The 20547-nt window shown below is 43.1% G+C and overlaps 1 protein-coding gene across 1 annotated transcript in view; it reads left to right on the top strand.

Annotated features, from left to right (window-relative positions):
• Positions 1-20547, top strand: part of LOC122368479 (atypical kinase COQ8B, mitochondrial-like) — a 45194-nt gene continuing 24647 nt past the window's right edge. Inside the window, exon 1 of the mRNA XM_043342435.1 lies at positions 1-34. Coding sequence (XP_043198370.1) covers positions 13-34 — 22 coding nt within the window. The 5' untranslated portion in view covers positions 1-12. The remainder of the gene's footprint in view (positions 35-20547) is intronic.

Genomic DNA, 20547 nt, shown 5'->3' with positions numbered 1-20547 from the left:
ATCTTTTTATTCATGAAAATTATGCAACAAACCTGTAACTGTCTATATGGCGCTCCCTTAAAGGGACTATCCCACCTTTAACATGGGGTTTGAGTTGAGATAGCCAAGTTTGCGGCGAGGTTCAGAAACCACTATCTATCTAGGTTGCAACCCCCGCGGCCTCTTGGTGTTGAAGAAATTTGTTCCCTTCATTTGAAAATGGGCCTTGTACAAGGCCCTATCTTCAACATGGAGCGACCGTTAGTGTGACGTCACCTCGTTTAGTCATTCTGATTTAAATGGGTTTGTTTGTTGAAAAATCTCTTAAAACTTGGTCTGAACTTTGTTGTGGTGCCTACAGAGTAAAAAGAATCAGCTTTATGACAGTAATGTGGCCTGGGGAAGGAGGTAATTTTGGGCTGTGACGTCACATATTTGAAAGTTTGTGTGCTTACCAAGTAGATGCTTACCAAGTAGATCTGTAAGAGGCAAAGGGAGCAGGATGCTCATAGGATGCTGCCTCTCCGTAGTCTTCTTGATGTGTTTGTCGTACTTGTTCTTGAAAATGTTAACATTCTTGCTCGTTACAACTTCTTCAGGCAACTTATTCCACCGTTCAATAATTCTTGATGAAAAGAACATATTACGTTTAAATGTGCGATGCCTCGGCTTCCGGAGTTTCAGAGTGTGCCCTCGTGTCCTTTCCCTGTGGCCGTCTGTTTCAAGTTTCAGGAAATCTTCTCCTGCACTGACCATATCAAATCCATGTATCAATTTAAATACTTCTATCATGTCTCCTCTTTGTCTCCTCTCTTCCAGAGTTGTCATGTTCAGTTCCGCCAGACGGACTTTGTATGGTTTGGCAGCTAGTCCAGGTATAAGTTTTGTGGCTCTCCTTTTTGAACTTTCTCCAACTTGTTAATATCCTTCTGGAGGTAAGGTGACCACGCCTGAATGGCATGCTCCATTCGAGGTCATACAAGGGCCTTGTAGATGGGCAGGAACATTTCCTTGTCCATACATGTAAAGGTTTTTCTTATCCTTCCCAGCGTGAAGTTTGCTGCTGCCGCGGCCCTGGACACTTGCTCGGATGCTTTGAGATCAGGAGTAACAATCACCCCCAGATCCTTTTCTTTGTCAGTCTCCATTAAAGTCATTCCTCTCAGAGAGTAGTTATAGCCAGGATTCTTGGGACCAAAATGCATCACCTTGCATTTGTCCTTGTTGAAATCCAGTAACCATATTTGACTCTACACTTCCAGTTTGCAAATGTCCTCTTGCAGAATGACTCCATCTCTGGGGCCTCCAATCCTTCTGCAGATTTTTGCGTCATCTGCAAAGAGTTTCCCTGGAGAGTCCAAATTCTTCATGAGGTCATCTATATATATCAGAAAGAGGGTCGGTCCTAAAACACTACCCTGGGGTACTCCGCTTCTGACAGCTCTCCACCCCGAGGCCCGAGCAGCAGCCCTTCACCACAACCCTCTGCTCACGTCCTCTCAGAAAGCCGGTGATCCATTTTGCTACCAGACCATCTATGCCCATTCCTTGTATCTTGACAATTAGATGCTCATGAGGAACCGTATCAAAGGCCTTGCGGCAGTCCAGGTAAAGGGCATCTACACTCTCTCCTTCATCCAGAGCATTTTCAAGGTCAAAGAAGTACTCCAATAGCTGTGTGAGGCAAGACATTTTTGAACGGAAGCCATGCTGATACTTGCTCAATAAATTGTTTGTCTCCAAGTGTTCAACCACCCTCTTTCTTATCAGTTTCTCAAGAGTCTTGCAATGCATGCGACAGATGTCAAACTGACTGGGCGGTAGTTCAAGGGATCAGTCCGCTTTCCTTTCTTGAAAATGGGCGTTACGTTTGCTTGTTTCCAGTCTCTTGGCAGCTCCCCAGACTCTAATAACTTGGTAAAGATGTAGTGTAGAGGCTTTGAAAGGCTGAGTGCACACTCTTTGAGCATGATGGGATGTACACCATCTGGTCCTGGTGCTGATGGTGTCTTAAGTCCTTGTAACACAGCAGCTACCTCTTCCAAGTCTATATCACATGTCTCGAGTTTGGGTCCAGTAAAATGAGTCACTGTTGGTGGCGCTATTCCCTCTGTATCGGTAAACACTTCCTGGAACTTCTGGTTCATTACATCACACGTGTCTTCTAATGATGTTGTTAAACTCCCATCTTCCTTGGTCACCGCCAGAACTTCTTCCTTGAGCGATGTCTTGCTCCTGGCGTATGCAAAGAAAGCTCTGGGATCAGACTTGATCTCATGAGCTAGTTTGTGCTCAAAGTTGTGTTTGGCCTCCCTCACCATCTTGGTGGTTTCATTGCGTATTTTGGTGTATATTTCCCTCAACCGTTTTGACTTACGGTTTTTCCTGAACCTGGTCCAAGCTTCTTCTTTTTTGTGTATTTGCTCTATTAACCTTCGCCCCAGTGGGGGGGGGGGGGCATATGTTACCACCCTGTCGCGTTTTTTTCGTATAAATAAAAAACCGCGGCGCGTATTGCCGCGCCGCTTGGGGTAGCTTTAGGTACATCAATTTTGGACAATGTGTGAAATTTTCGACCCCAGGTCATGTTAGGTCAGGTCACTAGGTCAAGTTACTGACCAAGCCTAAAAAAAGTTTGCAATCATGTCCAGCCTGCAGTGTTTGTCATAGAGGTTATCAAACTTGGTGGATTACATGATGTTATGGGTGCCTACAATTTGTATATCTCGGATTTTTTATATGCGTGACCTAAGGTCAGGTCAGTGGCGTGACCTTTCCATTATAAGTCAATGGGAGAAAAACGAAAATGCCTCTAGATCCGTGTGTACGCATAGGAACAGTCCAAATATTTCAGGATAACAATGATTTGGAACCACCCGTGACGACCAAGGTGTCTTTTTTGCTGATAGCCTCTTGAAAGGTCATCCGAGGTCATTTGAGGCTACAAACAGTTTTTTGCCAATAACTCTCGATTGGAAAAGATAGAACGCTGGGGTTGGCCTCATTGTGTTTGTCTTGCCGAGACGCATCGACTGATATGCAACATGACCTTTTCCGGTCAGGTCATGACCTTGACCTGAGGTCAAATTTTGAAGTTGACCTTTCAAGGTCAAATTATAGTTCATTCGACGCGTCTCGGCGAGAGGAACACGATTCTGGCATTAGAAATGACCTAGCGTTTTTTAGTCAAAAGTTATTGTCGAAAAACACTTTTCTTAAAAACAGCTATTTTTGGAGTTTTTGCCCTCTGGAGGCTAAACAGTTGACCTGAGGTCATTTTTGATGATGACCTTATCAAAAGAAGAGTTCAAAAGCTATCGATTGCTTTTCCCAGCGCTTTTCTAGCTATCATAGTTCCTGAGATAATGGCACGTTTTCCTGAAAAATAGTAATGACAATTCGCAAATTTTGACCTTTGATGACCTCTGGTGACCCAATATTGCTCTTAAGATGAAAAATGACCGAAATACTTTCAAACGTACGCATCAAGAGCTATCGACTGCTTTTTACCGCGTCTTTATAGCCCTCTTAGTTTTTGAGTTAGAGGTGGGTGGTAACATATGCCCCCCCCCCCCCCCACTAGGGCGAAGTTGGCGGAGACCGCCACTGGGGCGCGGGTTAAAGGTTTGTTGGTCCACTTCTTGTGATTACTCTTTGTTTTCTGGGGATGTAATGGTATTGTCTTATTCATAACACAGTTAAAGTGCTCCATAAAAGTACTCCATGCCTCTTCCACACCCTTATCTTGAAGCTCCTCCTCCCAGTTGATGGCATCAAACATTCTAATTGCTTCATTGTATGAGCCCTTATGATAGTTTCTCTTATGGTGGTTGTTTTCACTGTGAGCAATCCTCTCAGAACATTCAACATGAAAACTATGTTAGCACACAATGGTCACTAGAGCCAACTGGGGACTTGTACGGTCTGTTCCCGTCGCTCCTCCCAAAAAATCTCGGATGAGGTTGGATGAGCTTGGAGGAGAGCCGTTTCAGAGGAGCCACGGGAACATTTTCGCGAGGAAATCAGCTGTTTGCGGGCTGTAACGGTCGGCGATTTATGGCGCGCAAACATAAATCAAGAGATAATAATCGGTTTCTAATAAAATAACCTCAGATTAATATCAAACATTACTATTTAAAGATATCCAATCGTCATCAATCACTAAAATCATTTCCACTTCCCTCAAATCTCATTTATACCGGGGTTACATGAGCAAGTAAATACGTATCAGGAACGGATTTTCCTATTCGCTCACCATTGTAGTCCGTTTGTAATGCGTATTAACTCTGCTCATGTAACCCCGAGCTTATAAACAACTCACATTTGTATTACGTGCGCCAAATATGTCTACGCAAGAGCCTCCTCCAAAAAACCAACTTTCGTTTGGGATGAGGGAGGAGGCAAATAGTGGTGGTGAGATGTGAAATCAAGATGAGCTTGGAGGAGCTTGGAGGAGCGACGCCTTGGGAGCGACGGGAACGATTTTTTGAAACGAGAGGAGGTTAGAGGAGCTTGGAGGAGGTTAGAGGAGCGACGGGAACAAACCCGCACATCTTCAACTTCCATTACATCTTTTGTCAGCACCAGATCCAGTGTTGATGGTTCATCATCACCTCTTGATCTAGTGAAGTTTTTCACGTGTTGTGTTAGGTAGCAGCTTTCACACATGTCAAAAAATTTAGCTTGTTCGCTGTTCTCACCTCCAGTTACTTCTGCTCTTATCCAGTCTATTTAATATCAAACATTACTATTTAAAGATATCCAATCGTCATCAATCACTGAAATCATTTCCACTTCCCTCAAATCTCATTTATAAACAATTCACATTTGTATTACGTGCGCCAAATATGGCTACGCAAGAGCCTCCTCCAAAAAAAACAACTTTCGTTTGGGATGAGGGAGGAGGCAAATAGTGGTGGTGAGATGTGAAATCAAGATGAGCTTGGAGGAGCTTGGAGGAGCGACGGGAACGATTTTTTGAAACGAGAGGAGGTTAGAGGAGCTTGGAGGAGGTTAGAGGAGCGACGGGAACAAACCCTATTTCTCTGAAGTTGAAGTCCCCACATGTAATTGTTTGTTCATGTCTCTTGGCACTGATTATTTCTATTGTCTCCCGTACCATTGTATTATAGGCGCATGGGCTACCAGGCGGTCTGTATATGCATACAGCATTGACCAGCTTCTTTCCAACCCTGAGCTGGCAAACCACAGCCTCAATCTTGCTCCAGGACTCAGCAAACAATTCAGTAGCGGGCCAACCATTCTTAACCCGCGCCCCAGTGGCGGTCTCAGCCAACTTCGCCCTAGTGAGGGGGGGGGGGCATATGTTACCACCTACCTCTAACTCAAAAACTAAGAGGGCTAGAAAGACGCGGTAAAAAGCAGTCGATAGCTCTCAATACGTACGTTTGAAAGTATTTAAGTCATTTTTCACCTTAGAGCAATATTGGGGTCACCAGAGGTCATCAAAGGTCAAAATTTGCCAATTGTCATTATATTTTTCAGAAAACATGCCGCTATCTCAGGAACTATGGTAGCTAGAATAACGCAGGAAAGAGCAATCGATAGCTTTTGAACTCTTCTTTTGAAAAGGTCATTATCAATATTGACCTCGGGTCAACGGTTTGGCCTCCAGAGGGCAAAAAGTCCAAAAATAGCTGTTTTTACGAAAAGTGTTTTTCGACAATAACTTTCGACTACAAAAAGCCACGACATTTCTATTGCCAGAATCGTGTTCCTCTCGCCGAGACGCGTCGAATGAACTATAATTCGACCTTGAAAGGTCAAGTTGAAAACTTGACCTCAGGTCAAGGTCATGACCTTACCGGAAAAGGTCATGTTGCATATCAGTCGATGCGTCTCAACAAGGCAAACACAATGAGACCAACCCCAGCGTTCTATCTCTTTCCAATCGCGAGTTATTGGCAAAAAACTGTTTGTAGCCTCAAGTGACCTCGGATGAGCTGTCTAGAGGCTATCAGCAAAAATGACACCTTGGTCATCACGAGTGGACTAAATCATTGTGATTCAGAAATATTTGGACTGTTCCGATGCGCACACACGGATCTAGAGGCATTTTCATTTTTCTCCATTGACTTGTAATGGAAAGGTTTCGCCACTGACCTGACCTTAGGTCACGGATATAAAAAATCCGAGATATACAAATTGTAGGCGCCCATAACAGCATGCAATCCACCAAGTTTGAAACCTTTCTGACAAACACTGCAGGCTGGACATGATTGCAAACTTTTTTAGGCTTGGTCAGTTAACTTGACCTGGTGACCTGACCTGACATGACCTGGGGTCAAAAATTTCACACATTGTCCAAAATCGATGTACCAAAAGCTACCCCAAGCGGCGCGGCGCTACGCGCCGCGGTTTTTTATTCACACGCAAAAAACGCGACAGGGTGGTAACATATGCCCCCCCCACTGGGGCGAAGGTTAACCATGATCAATACACCGCCTCCCGGACCTGAGACTCTGTCTTTCCTGAATAGGTTGTAAGCAGTACAGTCAACATACTGGGAAACAACATAATCAGGTGTTAATTTTGTTTCAGTAATGAACTTTACATCTGGGTCTTGCTGCTGTAAAACTACATTCAGTTCTGCTCCTTTCACAGCATTCAGTCCATCAATGTTTGTATACATACATTTTAGTTTGTTGTTGCCCATGCCCCCTCCTAAACTTTGGTTTAGGAAGGTTTTGGAATATGGGAATTTTCCAAAACTTTGGTTTAGGAAGGTGTTTGGAATATGGGAAGCCTAAGATGTTTAATGAAAAATAAATGCCAGAACCGTGTTCCTGGTCATCCAATCTATAAAGTCGGACACAATTTAACTGGTTTTAACAACATTTTAGAAGGTGGGATAGTCCCTTTAAAGCTTTTGTGCTAGGCCATGTGCAGACAAGCATGTGTTTTTACTTTTTTGTGTTCATGGCCGTTTTTGACTGAATTTGTATTGTATTGTATTGTATTGTATTAAAAATAAGCCACACAGGCAACACCCATTTAAGGTGGTCCTCATTCACCCCTACTCACACATGTTGATGTGTCTATGTAAACAATACATGACAATAGCCTATAGGGGAGAGTGCCCAATCTGCGCTCGGTCTCGTAATTCAGTAGGTGGAACTATGGTCATGAGTACCCAAATATAGGAACGTTCCCATTTTTGGGAACGGAGTTCCCAAATATGGGAACGGGCGTTCCCATTTATGAGAACGGAAGGTAATTTTTCGGCCGTTCGCCCACTAAAATTCATTAGTGCATCACGTCTCAAAAAAGTGCACGCTAATTTAAGTATGTACTAAAACGCAGTTCACACTTGCCCGTAAGGTCTGCCGGTGACGGGCCCGACACCGTCAAAACGGCCGAAACCGACGGAGCGACGGCCGTCAGGTCGACGGGCATGTGTGAACCGGCAGCGTTTGACGGCCGGCAACAGCTGACTGCGCCGGCGCCGGACCTGACGGTCGTCGCTTTGGAAAGTTCAGCAATGTTCAACTTTTGACGGTGACGGGCCCGTCGGTTTGAATGTCTGCGTGTTGGATTACATACATACATACATACATACATTGGAGGAAGAGGAAAAGGAACGTAATCATGCAGCATGAAGCTTAAATGCATTTTAAAGATATTTTATATCATTTTCTATCCATTTGTTTAGATTGAAGTGTTTATTACGGCACGATATCTTGAGATTCGCTCTCTGATTTAAGTTAGCGAACCGATGTGTCTTTCATTAAAATAAAATTGCAGCATTATTTGACATAAAAATGTAAAAGCGTGGTATTTTATTTCTGTAATTCAAAGAATATTTTTAACTTCTCGGCCTCTACCCTCCCCCATCCCCTTCCCCCATCTGCGTCCATCTCGAAAATGGTGCGCCATTTCTGTCACAATATATCGCAGCCAATGGGAGCTACCAAATCCCAACTCTCGTTTGACGGGCTGCAGGCCGTCAGGTCGACGGTGACGGGCCCGACACCGACAGACTGACGGTCATGTGTGAACTGCGTTTTAGTCTCTATAAAATTATCTTTAATCTGACCGTTGAACAAGGAAATTGACCGTCGAATGATATTTTAATGATTTTTTGAAATGACGGAATGGTGAAAACATGGGTTATACTACATTTAACATGCAATTTTAAGGAAAATGAAGCGTTTTTTACATTTTGAGGTCAAGTATAATAATTGCCTAAGATGTTTAATGAAAAATAAATGCCAGAACCGTGTTCCTGGTCATCCAATCTATAAAGTCGGGCACAATTTAACTGGTTTTAACAACATTTTAGAAGGTGGGATAGCCCTTTAAGAAGGAAAAAACTAGATTGTCATTGGGACTAGGTATTTTATTTATTTATTTATTCAAGTGATCACCAACAGGGCGGACCCCCACTGACAGGCGAAGTCAAACTAACACTATACATGATAAACAATGACATACGGGCAAACAATGCAGAGTAAACAGTAGGTAAATATTACGATAAATATAGCTATAATAAAAAAATAAAAATATATTTTGAGGGTGTAACATATTCAGCGTTCCCATTTTGGGTAGGGGGTTCCTTCCTTGTGCTTGTGCTTCCTACTTCCTTGTGCTCGTCAACTATCGGTGATAAACAGACAGGTGCTTGACATGTCTCCACCCTCGGCGCGGACGGTGGATATAGGTATGGAAGACCAGGGGGCGTCGAAGTCTAGTAGGAAAAATCTGGAAATCCCCGGCGTGACGTCACGTCGGGGATGACCGACGGCACCTTGCACTGAAAGATACGGCAGAACGGCTATTTTTGAAAAATGATTAAAAATACTTTGTGCTGTTATGACACACAAAACGCTTATCAGCATGTTCCTCATCATGTGATAAAGGCATATCCGTGGTCGAAAATAGCCGAGACCCTCCCAATTTCCAACCATCGACCTGATAAGCAAAGGATGTAAGCGTAATCCTTAAGGGCGACTTTCCGTTACATATCCGTACATATGCATCCTTATGGAAATCGGTAGTTTGGCGATTGGCGACGCGCGCGACATCTGTGCTGCGACTGTAGCGACACCTGGTGGCTGCTTTTCTGCTGTATGTAGGTATTGGGGTTTTGCCAGATGTGGTTCCTACTGCTACACCACTATGTTGACCCAATACTAGAAAAGGTATTTTGCTAGTAAAAGGCAAGCAAATTGAATGTTCATTTATAAAATTGCTTACAAATGATAACGAGAATAATAAAGAAACTTTGATTGAATAATTATTTAAATAATCAACCGTGAAACTATGTTCTGATAGGTTTAGTAGAAATAAGTCCGTGCAACCTTGTATTTAGGGCCTTGTGGAAGACCTTGTTGAGCATCGCTGAGCGTTGTGAATTACATAATCCTGCAGAGGGGGGCGTACCCGCTGCGAGATCGACGGGAATAAAAGCGCAGAAGACCGGGCGAAACATGCGACGGTCTTGCCGGAAAGGTCATCTGATAATTGTTGCGTTAACAATAATTTGCGGCGTTGGACGTGATGTTTGTTAATGAAAAGAATGTCCGTGAACTAGCGACGTATACGTATACGTATTCAGCGACGAATTCCAAATCACTTCAGATTCATGGCATGGTTAAGTTGACCATGCTGAACACGAATATGACATTTATTTTAACTTTTGAGCTGATCTTCATGGTTAAAATCCGGTTTAAATGACGGGGAACCGCATAACGTCGCGAAAATAAAACCCACGAATTCCAAAGATTGTGCAAAATGTAGAGCTCATCGAGATCTAACGTCCGTGAAAGAATCCAAGCTCGTGGCTCTTTAACTTCATGGTTAAAATCCGGTTTAAATGACGGGGAACCGCATAACGTCACGAAAATAAAAACCCACGAATTCCAAAGTATGTGCAAAATGTAGAGCTCATCCAGATCTAACGTCCGTGGCAGAATCCAAGCTCGTGGCTCTTTAACTTCATGGTTAAAATCCGGTTTAAATGACGGGGAACCGCATAACGTCGCGAAAATAAAACCCACGAATTCCAAAGTATGTGCAAAATGTAGAGCTCATCCAGATCTAACGTCCGTGGAAGAATTCAAGTTCGTGGCTCTTTAACTTCATGGTTAATATCTGGTTTAAATGACGGGGAACCGCATAACGTCGCGAAAATAAAAACCCACGAATTCCAAAGTATGTGCAAAATGTAGAGCTCATCCAGATCTAACGTCCGTGGAAGAAACCAAGTTCGTGGCTCTTTAACTTCATGGTTAATATCTGGTTTAAATGACGGGGAACCGCATAACGTCGCGAAAATAAAAACCCACGAATTCCAAAGTATATGCAAAATGTAGAGCTCATCCAGATCTAACGTCCGTGGAAGAATCCAAGCTCGTGGCTCATCGCCTTCATGGTTAAAATCCGGTTTAAATGACGGGAACCGCATAACGTCGCGAAAATAAAAACCCACGAATTCCAAAGTATGTGCAAATGTAGAGCTCATCCAGATCTAACGTCCGTGGCAGAATCCAAGCTCGTGGCTCTTTAACTTCATGGTTAAAATCCGGCTTAAATGACGGGAACCGCATAACGTCGCGAAAATAAAAACCCACGAATTCCAAAGTATGTGCAAAATGTAGAGCTCATCCAGATCTAACGTCCGTGAAAGAATCCAAGTTCGTGGCTCTTTAACTTCATGGTTAATATCTGGTTTAAATGACGGGGAAACGCATAACGTCGCGAAAATAAAAACCCACGAATTCCAAAGTATGTGCAAAATGTAGAGCTCATCCAGTTCTAACGTCCGTGGAAGAAACCAAGTTCGTGGCTCTTTAACTTCATGGTAAATATCTGGTTTAAATGACGGGGAACCGCATAACGTCGCGAAAATAAAAACCCACGAATTCCAAAGTATGTGCAAAATGTAGAGCTCATCCAGATCTAACGTCCGTGGCAGAATCCAAGCTCTTGGCTCTTTAACTTCATGGTTAAAATCCGATTTAAATGACGGGGAACCGCATAACGTCGCGAAAATAAAAACCCACGAATTCCAAAGTATGTGCAAAATGTAGAGCTCATCCAGATCTAACGTCCGTGGCAGAATCCAAGCTCGTGGCTCTTTAACTTCATGGTTAAAATCCGGTTTAAATGACGGGGAACCGCATAACGTCGCGAAAATAAAACCCACGAATTCCAAAGTATGTGCAAAATGTAGAGCTCATCCAGATCTAACGTCCGTGGCAGAATCCAAGCTCGTGGCTCTTTAACTTCATGGTTAAAATCCGGCTTAAATGATGGGGAACCGCATAACGTCGCGAAAATAAAAACCAACGAATTCCAAAGTATGTGCAAAATGTAGAGCTCATTGAGATCTAACGTCCGTGGAAGAATCCAAGTTCGTGGCTCTTTAACTTCATGGTTAATACTGGTTTGAATGACGGGGAACCGCATAACGTCGCGAAAATAAAAACCCACGAATTCCCAAGTATGTGCAAAATGTAGAGCTCATCCAGATCTAACGTCCGTGGAAGAAACCAAGTTCGTGGCTGTTTAACTTCATGGTTAATATCTGGTTTAAATGACGGGAACCGCATAACGTCGCGAAAATAAAAACCCACGATTCCCAAGTATATGCAACATGTAGAGCTCATCCAGATCTAACGTCCGTGGAAGAATCCAAGCTCGTGGCTCATCGCCTTCATAGTTAAAATCCGTTTTAAATGACGGGGAACCGCATAACGTCGCGAAAATAAAAACCCACGAATTCCAAAGTATGTGAAAAATGTAGAGCTCATCCAGATCTAACGTCCGTGGCAGAATCCAAGCTCTTGGCTCTTTAACTTCATGGTTAAAATCCGATTTAAATGACGGGGAACCGCATAACGTCGCGAAAATAAAAACCCACGAATTCCAAAGTATGTGCAAAATGTAGAGCTCATCCAGATCTAACGTCCGTGGCAGAATCCAAGCTCGTGGCTCTTTAACTTCATGGTTAAAATCCGGTTTAAATTACGGGGAACCGCATAACGTCGCGAAAATAAAAACCCACGAATTCCAAAGTATGTGCAAAATGTAGAGCTCATCCAGATCTAACGTCCGTGGCAGAATCCAAGCTCGTGGCTCTTTAACTTCATGGTTAAAATCCGGCTTAATGATGGGGAACCGCATAACGTCGCGAAAATAAAAACCAACGAATTCCAAAGTATGTGCAAATGTAGAGCTCATTGAGATCTAACGTCCGTGGAAGAATCCAAGTTCGTGGCTCTTTAACTTCATGGTTAATATCTGGTTTGAATGACGGGGAACCGCATAACGTCGCGAAAATAAAAACCCACGAATTTCCAAAGTATGTGCAATGTAGCTCATCCAGATCTAACGTCCGTGGAAGAAACCAAGTTCGGGCTCTTAACTTCATGGTTAATATCTGGTTTAAATGACGGGGAACGCATAACGTCGCGAAAATAAGAACCCACGAATTCCCAAGTATATGCAACATGTAGAGCTCATCCGATCTAACGTCCGTGGAGAATCCAAGCTCTGTGGCTCATCGCCTTCATAGTTAAAATCCGGTTTAAATGACGGGGAACCGCATAACGTCGCGAAAATAAAACCCACGAATTCCAAAGTATGTGCAAAATGTAGAGCTTCCAGATCTAACGCGTGGCAGAATCCATCTTGGTTCTTTAATGTCATTTAAACCAGATATTAACCATGAAGTTAAATAGCCACGAACTTGGATTATTCCACGGACGTTAGATCTGGATGAGCTGGGTGAGACTAAATGCTACTTCAAAATAAGCGGTGTTGCGGGCTGCGGCATTGGGCGGTTATGTGCGGCGTGTATGCCTCATGATTAGTAAGCGGCGACCACTAAATTAAAAACTTAAACGCTCAACCTGTTTTCAAGAATAACACTGCATACCAAAATGCCAATCGCTCTCGTCATAAGATATTTAGATTTAATGATAAGTTATCTGCATCATCATTTTGAACCAAATTAATGCTTAAACTTAGTAGGTACTCACTCATTCCTTCCTTCGTTGGCTCCAAACAGTCTTTCAATTGTCTGGAAATCGTATGCCAAATCCCGCCTGTATACGACTCATGCATATAAAGGCCGATGTAAGAATTTCAATAGGCTCTCACATGCGATTTCCTGGCTACCCAAAAAGTCTGTTTCAGTCATGCTATCAAAACTGGTATGTCAGCCCTGTCACCAGCTTATGACTGCTCTGCTTGTAGTGCCCCTGACCGTCACCGACTCCCTTCCCTCCTTAAAAGCCTAGTTTTCCCTCCACCTCATACTCCACTAGATTTAGGTGATGCTCCGACAAATCACAAACAAGACCGAACTTGTCCGGAGTTCGGACTGTGAGTTAACCCTCGCCCTTTAGGGGGGGGGGGGGGGGGGTCGAACGGACTCCCTTCGGTTTTTCGCGAATAACTCGCGTAAAAGCGGCCGATCACGACGTAACTTTTAGTACCCTCGCGTTGATCAATTTTACACTACCCTGAAAATTTCATGACCCTGACGCAAATAACCTTTGACATGTGACCTACTTTTCGAGACCATGTTTGGCCGGATCCGCGATTCAGCGTATGTCGGCTCGCATTAGCAGCGCGTTTGCAGTCTTTCGTGGTTTCAAGCGTTCAAACATGTGATATGATGTTGCCCCCATGCATTAGGGGTGTCAAGGTCACCCTGAAGGTCAGGTCATGACCTTTGGTGACCTCGGTTCACTTTTTCGAGTTTGACATGTTTCTAGGCCAGTTTTTCGAGCTGAATTCGAATTAAGCAACATGAACGTTTAAAAAGTAGTTTTGGTGCCCGTAACATGTTACGAGGCTGTCAGAGGCGGGTTGACACCTAGGACTACATACCGGCAGGACCTCTACTGGTTGACCTGACTGACCTAACCCGACCTGGCCTAAATGAATGAATACATCATCTGTCATCAAAACTAGCATGATATTCGTGATCAGCACCCCGAAAACCCCCATAAGAGCCACACTACGACGTTCTAACAGGTCCCAACTTTCCCGCCTTTTGGGTCATTGACCTGACCTGGAAGGTCACCGATGACCTAGGACCTTAAAATTAGATATCATCGGCTTCCTCTCGTCACTGGCACACGCTCGTTTTTTCCGCGAAGCTCTAGCTTGATCAGGAGCGAAACGGCAAACGGCGAAACCTTATGCGTTACTGGCTGGAAAAACACCAATACGGGCGAGGGTCAAGTTGAAGTATTAATTTGGTTCAAAACAATGATATAGATAAGTTAGTTATTTAAATCTAATATCCCAGGACGAGAGCGATGGACACTTTTCGTATGCAGTGTTATCCATTGAAAACAGGTTAAAGCTTGAGCTTTTAATTTAGTGGTCGCCGCTTACTAATCATGCGGCATACACGCCGCACAGAACAGCCAATGCCGCAACGCAGCTTAGATTTCGAAGTAAGCATTTAGTCTCACCGATGAGCTCTACATTTTGCACATACTTGGAATTCGGGGTTTTTATTTTCGCGACGTTAGCGGTTCCCCGTATTTAAACCGGATTTTAACCATGAAGTTAAAGAGCCACGAGCTTGGATTCTGACACGGACGTTAGATCTGGATGAGCTCTACATTTTGCAAATACTTGGAATTCGTGGGTTTTTATTTTCGCGACGTTATGCGGTTCCCCGTCATTTAAACCGGATTTTAACCATGAAGGCGATGAGCCACGAGCTTGGATTCTTCCACGGACGTTAGATCTGGATGAGCTCTACATTTTGCATATACTTTGGAATTCGTGGGTTTTTATTTTCGCGACGTTATGCGGTTCCCCGTCATTTAAACCAGATATTAACCATGAAGTTAAAGAGCCACGAACTTGGTTTCTTCCACGGACGTTAGATCTGGATGAGCTCTACATTTTGCACATACTTTGGAATTCGTGGGTTTTATTTTCGCGACGTTATGCGGTTCCCCGTCATTCAAACCAGATATTAACCATGAAGTTAAAGAGCCACGAACTTGGATTCTTCCACGGACGTTAGATCTCGATGAGCTCTACATTTTGCACATACTTTGGAATTCGTGGGTTTTTATTTTCGCGACGTCATGCGGTTCCCCGTCATTTAAGCCGGATTTTAACCATGAAGTTAAAGAGCCACGAGCTTGGATTCTGCCACGGACGTTAGATCTGGATGAGTTCTACATTTTGCACATACTTTGGAATTCGTGGGTTTTTATTTTCGCGACGTTATGCGGTTCCCCGTCATTTAAACCGGATTTTAACCATAAAGTTAAAGAGCCACGAGCTTGGATTCTTCCACGGACGTTAGATCTCGATGAGCTCTACATTTTGCACATACTTTGGAATTCGTGGGTTTTTATTTTCGCGACGTTATGCGGTTCCCCGTCATTTAAACCGGATTTTAACCATGAAGGCGTTGAGCCACGAGCTTGGATTCTTCCACGGACGTTAGATCTGGATGAGCTCTACATTATGGATATACTTTGGAATTCGTGGGTTTTTATTTTCGCGACGTTATGCGGTTCCCCGTCATTTAAACCAGATATTAACCATGAAGTTAAAGAGCCACGAACTTGGTTTCTTCCACGGACGTTAGATCTGGATGAGCTCTACATTTTGCACATACTTGGGAATTCGTGGGTTTTTATTTTCGCGACGTTATGCGGTTCCCCGTCATTCAAACCAGATATTAACCATGAAGTTAAAGAGCCACGAACTTGGATTCTTCCACGGACGTTAGATCTCGATGAGCTCTACATTTTGCACATATTTTGGAATTCGTGGGTTTTTATTTTCGCGACGTTATGCGGTTCCCCATCATTTAAGCCGGATTTTAACCATGAAGTTAAAGAGCCACGAGCTTGGATTCTGCCACGGACGTTAGATCTGGATGAGCTCTACATTTTGCACATACTTTGGAATTCGTGGGTTTTTATTTTCGCGACGTTATGCGGTTCCCCGTCATTTAAACCGGATTTTAACCATGAAGTTAAAGAGCCACGAGCTTGGATTCTTCCACGGACGTTAGATCTCGATGAGCTCTACATTTTGCACATACTTTGGAATTCGTGGGTTTTTATTTTCGCGACGTTTTGCGGTTCCCCGTCATTTAAACCGGATTTTAACCATGAAGGCGTTGAGCCACTAGCTTGGATTCTTCCACGGACGTTAGATCTAGATGAGCTCTACATTTTGCACATAATTTGGAATTCGTGGGTTTTTATTTTCGCGACGTTATGCGGTTCCCCGTTATTTAAACCAGATATTAACCATGAAGTTAAAGAGCCACGAACTTGAATTCTTCCACGGAAGTTAGATCTCGATGAGCTCTACATTTTGCACATACTTTGGAATTCGTGGGTTTTTATTTTCGCGACGTTATGCGGTTCCCCGTCATTTAAGCCGGATTTTAACCATGAAGTTAAAGAGCCACGAGCTTGGATTCTGCCACGGACGTTAGATCTGGATGAGCTCTACATTTTGCACATACTTTGGAATTCGTGGGTTTTTATTTTCGCGACGTTATGCGGTTCCCCGTCATTTAAACCGGATTTTAACCATGAAGTTAAAGAGCCACGAGCTTGGATTCTTCCACGGACGTTAGATCTCGATGAGCTCTACATTTTGCACATACTTTGGAATTCGTGGGTTTTTATTTTCGCGACGTTATGCGGTTCCCCGTCATTTAAACCGGATTTTAACCATGAAGGCGTTGAGCCACGAGCTTGGATTCTTCCACGGACGTTAGATCTGGATGAGCTCTACATTTTGGATATACTTTGGAATTCGTGGGTTTTTATTTTCGCGACGTTATGCGGTTCCCCGTCATTTAAACCAGATATTAACCATGAAGTTAAAGAGCCACGAACTTGGTTTCTTCCACGGACGTTAGAACTGGATGAGCTCTACATTTTGCACATACTTTGGAATTCGTGGGTTTTTATTTTCGCGACGTTATGCGGTTCCCCGTCATTTAAACCAGATATTAACCATGAAGTTAAAGAGCCACGAACTTGGATTCTTCCACGGACGTTAGATCTGGATGAGCTCTACATTTTGCACATACTTTGGAATTCGTGGGTTTTTATTTTCGCGACGTTATGCGGTTCCCCGTCATTTAAACCGGATTTTAACCATGAAGTTAAAGAGCCACGAACTTGGTTTCTTCCACGGACGTTAGATATCGATGAGCTCTACATTTTGCACATACTTTGGAATTCGTGGGTTTTTATTTTCGCGACGTTATGCGGTTCCCCGTCATTTAAATCGGATTTTAACCATGAAGTTAAAGCGCCAAGAGCTTGGATTCTGCCACGGACGTTAGATCTGGATGAGCTCTACATTTTGCACATACTTTGGAATTCGTGGGTTTTTATTTTCGCGACGTTATGCGGTTCCCCGTCATTTAAACCGGATTTTAACCATGAAGTTAAAGAGCCACGAGCTTGGATTCTTCCACGGACGTTAGATCTGGATTAGCTCTACATTTTGGATATACTTTAGAATTCGTGGGTTTTTATTTTCGCGACGTTATGCGGTTCCCCGTCATTTAAACCAGATATTAACCATGAAGTTAAAGAGCCACGAACTTGGTTTCTTCCACGGACGTTAGAACTGGATGAGCTCTACATTTTGCACATACTTTGGAATTTTTGGGTTTTTATTTTCGCGACGTTATGCGGTTCCCCGTCATTTAAACCAGATATTAACCATGAAGTTAAAGAGCCACGAACTTGGATTCTTCCACGGACGTTAGATCTGGATGAGCTCTACATTTTGCACATACTTTGGAATTCGTGGGTTTTTATTTTCGCGACGTTATGCGGTTCCCCGTTATTTAAACCAGATATTAACCATGAAGTTAAAGAGCCACGAACTTGAATTCTTCCACGGACGTTAGATCTCGATGAGCTCTACATTTTGCACATACTTTGGAATTCGTGGGTTTTTATTTTCGCGACGTTATGCGGTTCCCCGTCATTTAAGCCGGATTTTAACCATGAAGTTAAAGAGCCACGAGCTTGGATTCTGCCACGGACGTTAGATCTGGATGAGCTCTACATTTTGCACATACTTTGGAATTCGTGGGTTTTTATTTTCGCGACGTTATGCGGTTCCCCGTCATTTAAACCGGATTTTAACCATGAAGTTAAAGAGCCACGAGCTTGGATTCTTCCACGGACGTTAGATCTGGATGAGCTCTACATTTTGCACATACTTTGGAATTCGTGGGTTTTTATTTTCGCGACGTTATGCGGTTCCCCGTCATTTAAACCGGATTTTAACCATGAAGGCGATGAGCCACGAGCTTGGATTCTTCCACGGACGTTAGATCTGGATGAGCTCTACATTTTGCATATACTTTGGAATTCGTGGGTTTTTATGTTCGCGACGTTATGCGGTTCCCCGTCATTTAAACCAGATATTAACCATGAAGTTAAAGAGCCACGAACTTGGTTTCTTCCACGGACGTTAGATCTAGATGAGCTCTACATTTTGCACATACTTTGGAATTCGTGGGTTTTTATTTTCGCGGCGTTATGCGGTTCCCCGTCATTCAAACCAGATATTAACCATGAAGTTAAAGAGCCACGAACTTGAATTCTTCCACGGACGTTAGATCTCGATGAGCTCTACATTTTGCACATACTTTGGAATTCGTGGGTTTTTATTTTCGCGACGTTATGCGGTTCCCCGTCATTTAAACCGGATTTTAACCATGAAGTTAAAGAGCCACGAGCTTGGATTCTACCACGGACGTTAGATCTGGATGATCTCTACATTTTGCACATACTTTGGAATTCGTGGGTTTTTATTTTCGCGACGTTATGCGGTTCCCCGTCATTTAAACCGGATTTTAACCATGAAGTTAAAGAGCCACGAGCTTGGATTCTTCCACGGACGTTAGATCTCGATGAGCTCTACATTTTGCACATACTTTGGAATTCGTGGGTTTTTATTTTCGCGACGTTATGCGGTTCCCCGTCATTTAAACCGGATTTTAACCATGAAGTTAAAGAGCCACGAGCTTGGATTCTTCCACGGACGTTAGATCTGGATGAGCTCTACATTTTGCATACACTTTGGAATTCGTGGGTTTTTATTTTCGCGACGTTATGCGGTTCCCCGTCATTTAAACCGGATTTTAACCATGAAGATCAGCTCAAAAGTTAAAATAAATGTCATATTCGTGTTCAGCATGGTCAACTTAACCCATGCCATGAATCTGAAGTGATTTGGAATTCGTCGCTGAATACGTATACGTATACGTCGCTAAGTTCACGGACATGTTTGCCCAACTGTTTTGTGCTAGGCCATGTGCAGACAAGCAAGCATGTGTTTTTACTTTTTTGTGTTCATGGCCGTTTTTGACTGGAATTTGTATTGTATTGTATTGTATTGTATTAAAAATAGGCCACACAGGCAACACCCATTTAAGGTGGTCCTCATTCACCCCCACTCACACATGTTGATGTGTCTATGTAAACAATACATGGCAATAGCCTATAGGGGAGAGTGCCCAATCTGCGCTCGGTCTCGTAATTGCGCCCTCGTCAGTTTCTGTGAACCTAATAGGTAGATTGGTGTTTAGAAAACAATTTATTATAACAATTATCAAAACAATATTTTGCGACCTACCGCTACCAGCGTGAGTTTGCAAGCTGTGTAGGTACTTTGAGTGTTTTTTGTAAAATGTATAGGTAGTGTTTTCTGGTAAAAGTATACATTGAGTCCGCTGTCCGAGTGACTGTTAAAAGATAAAGTTTTCATATTCTTACATTATTTGACATCCTGAATCCAAAAATGAGGCTTATATGTCTTGGAAATAAAAGAAAAAACATAATCAAACCTGACCTAACCTTACCTATTTACCTACAACCTACAACCTACAAACCTACAACCTAACCTAACCTAACCTACAAACCTACAACCTAAAACCTAAAACCTACAAACCTACAACCTAACCTAACCTAAAACCTGATTTTTTTGCTGTTACATATTTGTATCAACAGCGTCACAACTGCTCACTCGGACCTAATATATACTAATACCGTGTTTTTTATCCTGATTCCTGAGCCTGCTTACTTGAACTGTTACTGCTGTTCGTGAGGAAGGGTGGTTAAAAAGTGATTTTAGTAGTATTATGGTATATGTGCTTGGTATGGAGAGACAAAAAACAGGACGGTAAATGCCTGTTGTGCAGCATTATCAATATTTTGCTGCCATATGACACATTCGGAATTCCGCCCATACAAAATGCGCCATGGCATGGGCGCATTTAGGGCTATGTCAAGAGATCGAGGCTTTCAATGTTATCGTATAATGTTATAAAAAGTGGTCTTTCAATAATTGGCGTTAGAAGCCGAAGTTTGACCTCAGAAGGTCTGAGGGGCCCGTACTGACCAATAAGGATATTCAGGGGAACATTATCGCCCTTGCCAGTAAAAGGGCTAACATTGCATGTTTTTTAAATGCATTATATCACATAGCGCAATTAGGGCATGCTGTGCCTAAATGTGCCTTTTGCAGGGGTTAGGAAAACTGTAATTTGTTCCAATAAAATGTACT

Source organism: Amphibalanus amphitrite, unplaced genomic scaffold (genome assembly GCF_019059575.1).
Source record: "Amphibalanus amphitrite isolate SeventyFive unplaced genomic scaffold, NRLGWU_Aamphi_draft 000950F_arrow, whole genome shotgun sequence".
Classification (NCBI taxonomy): Eukaryota; Metazoa; Arthropoda; class Thecostraca; order Balanomorpha; family Balanidae; genus Amphibalanus; species Amphibalanus amphitrite.
The sequence above is the reverse complement of the archived record's forward strand: the minus strand, read 5'-3'. Positions and strand labels throughout refer to the sequence as shown.